This window comes from Archocentrus centrarchus (assembly GCF_007364275.1).
Source record: "Archocentrus centrarchus isolate MPI-CPG fArcCen1 chromosome 18 unlocalized genomic scaffold, fArcCen1 scaffold_23_ctg1, whole genome shotgun sequence".
Classification (NCBI taxonomy): Eukaryota; Metazoa; Chordata; class Actinopteri; order Cichliformes; family Cichlidae; genus Archocentrus; species Archocentrus centrarchus.
The window spans coordinates 1,116,847-1,123,912 of NW_022060145.1; the positions used below are offsets into that span (position 1 = coordinate 1,116,847).

The following is a 7,066-nucleotide window of genomic DNA, read 5'->3' on the forward strand; positions in this document are numbered from 1 at the left end:
GGGTGAAATATTTTGATTTATGTTTGCACATTTTTCAATAAATCATTGCACCTTTTCCCCATTTTCCTCGCAAAATGTGCAGAAATGAGGGATTGCTTGAAACATTTGCACAGTACTGTAGTTGGACAGGAAATCCCGCTGACCACACTAAAATCTTTCCATCATACACCCCCACACTTCATTTTTCCACCATGTAAATACATAAATGACTTGGATATTATATAACTGTTGCGCAGTTGTTGGTGTCTTCTGTCTCCACCCTGGGGTGTGGTTGTTTTATTCATTTTCTGAAGGTACATTTATAGCACATACGGGTACAAGCAGGAATCACCGACATATAAAAGTAAAAGTGGGAGATTGAGTGCAGGGAGTGACGCACTGACTGATTTGTTTCATGCAGCTGGTGTTACAGACTGTGTGAACACAATCTCCAACCTACAATTCCCACATAATGTTTCAGGTGACATCACCTACCACCTGTACAAATATTTTCTGTGAATTGTTTCATTCAGTATAAAGTAAATAATGATTTTATTGTGCCAGTTGAAATATAAACAGGTTTAACTTCCCTGTTGTTCCATTTTCCGCGGGCTGGTATTCTTTGCCACAAGATGATGCTGAAACTTTAAACCTGCTGTCATTGTATTTTCTTTGTTGTGTACCTGTGTATGTTTCTGTGTGGCTATTTTTATTGCTACACCTATTATTTGCTATTTGTGTTACACCGTGCGAATGTATTCTGCGAATATCTTCTAATTGGATACAGCTTCATATTCAACACTTCACACTTCACATATTCAACACGTCGTGTGCAGGAAGATAAATTCATTTATTCAGTTGTTACAAAACAAGGGGAATTACAGAGATGTTACACAATTGTTGGTGTCTTCTGTCTCTACCCAGGATCTGGTGTCTACTCTCTCTTCTTTGGAACTTGTCCACGGTAGGCGCAACTTAGGCTTGCTACCAGGATCATGAACTCTATGAAGTCGACCTCACCATCTTTATCAATATCAAGACCGCTGATAAGGTCATCCACCACCTTTTGGTCCTTTGATTCCTGTAAAGACCAACATAACACCAGTGCTGTAAGCTTACATTCTGCAAGCTGCCAGAAGTGCCTCCATAACTTTTTAGACAAATTTCACACTTAGTAAAATATTGTTGTTCAAGTTCAACAATCGGTGTACAAATGCAATTAAACTGATACTTTTAAAGTTTTAATTCTCAAAACTTTTCAGAAACAACTTAATAAAACTGTGCAGCTGCAGGATGATATTCTTACTGTCCTAACTTTGCTAATTGTAGCACAAGTTAACCACCAAAACCAAGCACCAACAAATGAGTCTGCATATTTTGTAATGTGTAGCGTGTGTGTGTGTGTGTGTGTGTGTGTGTGTGTGTGTGTGTGTGTGTGTGTGTATACGGTACCGAGAGCAGTCCAGGCAGTTCCTGTTGCAGCAGTTTCTTGACTTCAGATTTTGACAGGGTGTCTTGTTTTCCATCTTCTTTCGCATACGTTTGAAAGGTGTCGTTCAGCAGACATATGGAGGCCTGTAGTTTGGTGGTCATGGTTGCTGCTTGATGGGTGGTCAAATAAGTGAGAAGAAAAATGGAAGAGCAACAGCAGGAGCCTTGCAGGCAGTGAAGGAAAAAATGAGATGAGATTATTTTTATACCATTTGAAAAATGGGCTTGGCCACAGTGGTCAGACAAGCCTCTACAGGTGAGGGAGTGTTTGCTAAAGTATGTTGCAAAGGTGGGGTCACACAACTGTCATCCTACAATGCCTGAAATACACATCAAATGAAAAGCCATATGCAGCTTTTCCCTCTCATTCAGAGCACAATTTTTTACTGTGCAAGCTGAGATAAAAACATTGTTTTGCTATATTTCCCATGTGATTTGTCAATGTGTCTGTGTAGGGCTGCACCACTACTATTTTTATCCTCGCGGTTTGGGAAATATTTTTTACAGTGTGTATTCTGTATTCTGTAAACATTATCCTAACAAATACATTGTTATATTCAACACTTGACAGCCATGTACAGGTAGATACATCCTTTTATCCAACGGTTACAAAACAAGTGGCATTACAGACATGCTCTGTAGTTGTTGCTGTCTTTGGGCTCCATTCCAGGGTGTGGTCACTATCCTCATTTCTTGGAAGGGCGGGAGTGGCAGAAACAGGTAACAGAAGTGACCAGCACCATAAACTCAGTGAAGTCAATCTCACCATCTCCATTAAAATCCAAATCTTTGAGCAGCTTGTTCACGTCTTCTTGGATTTTGCTCCCTGTATAGACCAAAAGAAAATGCCATTAACACCACAGTTATTACAAATTATTCTCTTTTCTATTCAAATTCAGCCCTCATCAAGATCTTGTCATTCAAACTTCTCAAAACTCCTCCACAGCACCTGCTGACCTTTTCTGTTTTACCCACCAAAACCAGCCACAACCAGCTCTATACCTGAAAATAACGCAACCCTTTTCCAACTTCATGCTAAGCTTTCACTACACAGCGTACCGCATATTTCTCCGATATAGATTTGACCCAGTGTTGCTGCTCCTCGCTGAGCAGATATCATCACATATGTTGAGCACATATCTGCTTCTCCACGGGTGAACAGTACCTTGAGCAGTCCAGGCAGCTCTTTCTCCAGCAGAGTCTTGACCTCAGCTTTTGTGGGGGTGTCTGGCTTTCCCTCTTTTCCTGCATATTTATCAAAGATCTTCATCAGGCAAGCCATAGATGTCTCTAGCTGCGTCATGGTTTCTCCTTGACGGGTGGATATTCAGGTAAAGAGGGAAAACTGGAGGTGGACGGAGCAGCAGCTGCACAGGGAATGACAGCAAAGAGAGTGGATTCTTCTTATATCTTTTAAAAAATGGGTTTGACACCAGTGATAAGATTAATTTCTATAGTTGAGGTAGTGCTTGCCGATGTTTGACTCAGTGTAAACACAACCTTAGTCCTACAACGCCCAGTGTACGCATCACCTGAAAGGCTTTATGCAGCTCTGTTCATTTACTTGTTACTTACTTGTTGACTTAAGGCGAGGCCTTTCCATTAAAGGAACAACAATGGTAATATATTCTGAGAGTCTATATGCATGGTAAATGATTGTTTTATTGATCAAGTGCTTTGAGCGCCCAGCTAGAGCAGAAAAGCACCATGTAAGAACTGGCCCATTTACCATTGTGCGAGCCGAGCTGCGAACCGTCTTGTGGTTATCATCAAAACACAATAATGAAACAAGTTTGAACCAGCTGTCAGTGCATTTAGTGTGTTTGGTGATTGTCTATGCATCTGCGTAGGGGTGGGCTTAAACCACAAGAGGAAAACTGTAATATGTGCAAGAGTACATGAGTGTGGTGCTCTGTTCTCTCACAGCTGATTTTTCGGAAATCATACTCACTATTTTTGTACATCTTAGATTTTTGTGGCTCAATAACAGGTCCCAGCACTCCTGTCGCTGGATGACGCCAAACACAATGACGAATGAACTTAAGAACAGTAGGATGAACACCTTCACCTTCAATTTATGAAAATTATGAACTGTATGTGGATGTGGTGATGGTGATGGTGCAGGGGTGACTATAAAAGAAGCTGGCCATGTGTGGAGTGGTTAACACCTTTTGCAGAGTACAGCAGTGGCAGTGATAGTAGCAGACTGTAAGTTTGGTTTGTTGCCCGTGAGTGAAAGAGTGTCTCTCTGTTCACAACTGTTATCAGTCCGAAACTGGCCGACTCAGTGGGTCAGGTGTCTGCATTCATTTTCTGGTGCTCAACAGGTGCCCAGCAGGCTGCTACTCATTAATCACTGCTTTCACATATGATATTATCAGGTGCACGGTGCTAATAACTATATATGTTATGGAGAAGTAATGTGACACTAAACTTGATCTATCATGTAGCTCTTAGTACCACTCACTGTGTACACTCTCTGCTCAAGGCAGATGTGTTATTAGGACACTGCAACATTGAATTTTGTAGTTTGACCTGATAATCACAACATTTTCAAAATATTTTACAGTAAAGCAAATGTAAGATGTGAGAAACAGTAGATTGCATGCTGTCAATACATACTGGAAACTGAACTTACTGGTTAAACATGCAGTTTAGGCAGTTCAGTCATCGTAAACAAAACCAGCACCGTGCACCTGAAAAAGATCTGTAGCATCTAACCGTCAGAAATTCCTATGAAAGGCGCTGTCTCGACATTTGCTGTTTGACAACAAAATGCAAATGCACCTTTTAAGAATCGTGTCTGTAGTCCTTGTGCAACGTGATGGTGCAGTTGTGTTTCAAAGTGTGTAATTTGTTTTGTAATAAACTGGTGAGACGCTATGATGGCTGATAACTATATATAGACGAGAATGGTGATTATTATATACTTATCACGATTTCTTATAGAAACTGCAGAATAAATTCAGTTTTTAGGATGATGATGTAGCTTTGTTAATTTCCTTTTTGTGATTCCATTCCCCTGCTGAGCAGCCCTCGCCTGCTCTGAATCCTGAGCTTCCTGTATTCCCTGTGAATCCAGAGCCCAAGCCAGTGAGTCCTGCATCAGTGGGTCCTGCACCACCAGAGCCCACAGCATGTCTTCCATGCCACCTGAACATGAGTCCAGGCTCTGTGTATTCTATGCTGCCAGAGCTCGAGGTTCCAGAGCCTGCAATTCCAGAATACGTCTCCCACACTGCCAGAGCCTGAGCCAGTAGGTCCTGTTTCACCTGTAGGTCTACACCTTCTTCACAGGCCAAGGACCTGGAGGGGTTTCACCTCCTCTGTCTTCACCAGGCTTTCACCAAGTCATCTCAGGGTCCTTGATGCTGTTGTCACCTCCCAGCCCAGCCAAAGTCTGTCACTCTCCAGAGATGTCTTCAGAGGGTCTCCTTTGACATCATCGTCGACCTCCAGCCTGATGATCAGATGAGCTCCACTTCAGCTGCTGGCCTCTTGTTCATTGTGATGGCAGTGTGTGGTTTGGGACATGACTGCAGGGGAGGGGTGGGGGAGTGGGTTCAGAGTGGGGCATAAGCGGGGATGGGCAACTGCGCGCTGCCTGAAGTGGGATTGATTATATATGTTTATGTTTTTTTTACACAGTAGCTGGCAGGAAGAGCGCTGAACTGAACTGAACTGAACTGAGCTGAGCTGAGCTGATCTGAGCTGAGCTGAATGCCTGCCAGGAAACGGAAAGCAAGTATAAACATGTGAAGGGAAATTTAATAAAGGGTATTGTGGCAAACACCCAAGTGTTGCTGCGTGTGTTTCGGGACTAACCTGAGGCTTCCGTGCCACATTCATGTTTGTGCTTCCAGGCCGCCTCCACCCATGTCAGGTGTTTGTTATGGCCTCTGTACAAGAGAAGTCTTGCACAGTGTTGATCTCATCTGAGACAAATGAACAAAAGACGGGACTGGAATTCCCAGATACAGGATATGCTAACTGGAGTATACCAATTATTGACAGATCACGGGGAGCAATCCACAAATATTTACTTTTAATATATGTACAGTTATGATCATAAGTTTAAATACAGCCACTGTGTGCATGGATGTCATAGTCTTTTTGGGCTTTTTATAATTTCTTGCTGAAATGATTGTACAGTTTGCATTTATTTTGGATTATCTCCAAAGTTCTAAATATTATTGTTAATTGTTTTTCTTGGTTTTCTTGGTTTTTTGTCCTTTATTGAATTTATAACAAAAGAAATAAATCATGAGTCACTTTTTTTCTTTTTTCTCTCTTTTAAATGGGACAATGTACACAAAACATTCTTTTGTCACAGATATTCCTGAAATGAGCACATTGAATGCATGTCTGATATAGAGTTTCATAGTGAATGTGCATCAGTGCAGACTCACTTTTGGAAGATGACAAAAACCCACCTCCAGCTTTTACTGGGCTTTAATGCCCAGTAAAAATGATGAATGCATCATAGTCCATTCTATAAGAAAAAAACATCTGGAGTTTTTCATGGAACTTTCTGTCCTGATGCTGGGACAGTTTCCTAGCATGTTTTTTTTTTTTAACTTTCTTATTGTTTATTTATCCTATTGATTCTTGGGTTGTTTGATGTTTATATTGTTTCACGGGTTCTCTCTTTAGTATACTTAGTTTGTTCTTAGTTCCCTGTGGCATTAGAGTTTTGTTTTCCTCTGTGTTTCTCCTTCGACGTTCCCTCCTCATGTATCAAGTCTCCTGCGCTGTTATTTGTGTGTCTGGCTTCCCCATTTAGTTTCACACTTCCTGTTTTATTTTGAGAGTCAGTAGTCCTTGTGTCTCGCTTTCAGTTTAGCTTCCTTTGTCTCGTCTCTTGTGAATCAGTTCAGCTTTGTCTTGGTCTCCACAGCTGTTTACACTTCCCTAATCATCCCTCGTCAGATTTCTTATCTCAGTGTCCCCTTGTCCTTTGTCAGGCTCTCTGTTTACATTCCCAGTTCCCTTGCCTCTGTGTTTCCTAGCCTCAGAGTTTCCAAAGCTACCTTAGTTCACAGTTTTCACTGTTATGGTTTAATAGTCTTAGTTCTGTTTTATGTTTCATATTCAGTATTAGCAGTGATGCCAGTAACACGTTACTCTAATCTAACTACTTTTTTCAGTAACGAGTAATCTAACGCGTTACTATTTGCAGTCCAGTAATCAGATTAGTTACTTTTCCAAGTCACTGTGCCTTACTATTGTTGTCATTTTCCTCAGTAAAAAGATATGTATTTTGCTTATTTCTTGCATTTCAGGGAGTGACGTCTGGCCGATGCAACAATTACGTCCTGTTTTCATCATGAGGACAATAATAGCACACAGACACACAAACGTAAACAATGGAGGGAGGAGAGAGATTCGTGTTTTCTAGCTGGAAATACAGGAACTGTTGTGAGTTTGTGTCAGCTAAAGATGACAATATCAAGGTTAGTTGTGCACTCTGTGCTGGTGACAAAGTGCTATCTAGCTTCAGAAACAGCGTCAGACTTGAAGAAACATCTGGAGTCACGGCACAGTCACACTTACAGTGCGAGTCCCACCAGGTGGTGCGAAGCAGAGCTACGGCTAA

The 7,066-nt window shown here is 41.5% G+C and overlaps 1 protein-coding gene across 1 annotated transcript; it reads right to left on the minus strand.

Moving 5' to 3' along the window:
* Positions 1-810: 810 nt before the first annotated feature.
* Positions 811-1,658, minus strand: LOC115775152 (protein S100-A1-like). The gene is made up of 2 exons (XM_030722679.1): positions 1,432-1,658; positions 811-1,060 (listed from the first exon to the last, which is right to left on the minus strand). Exons 1-2 carry the CDS (start codon positions 1,570-1,572, stop codon positions 914-916), a joined length of 288 nt encoding a protein of 95 aa, XP_030578539.1. The 5' UTR covers positions 1,573-1,658; the 3' UTR covers positions 811-913.
* Positions 1,659-7,066: the final 5,408 nt, after the last annotated feature.

What these genes read in the sequence shown, in the direction of transcription:
- LOC115775152 (XM_030722679.1), bottom strand. Translation starts at nt 1,572, where the DNA reads ATGACCACCAAACTACAGGCCTCCATATGTCTGCTGAACGACACCTTT. An exon ending in AACTGCCTGGACTGCTCTCG is followed by an intron (nt 1,061 to 1,431) that starts GTACCGTATACA and finishes TGGTCTTTACAG; the next exon opens with GAATCAAAGGACCAAAAGGT.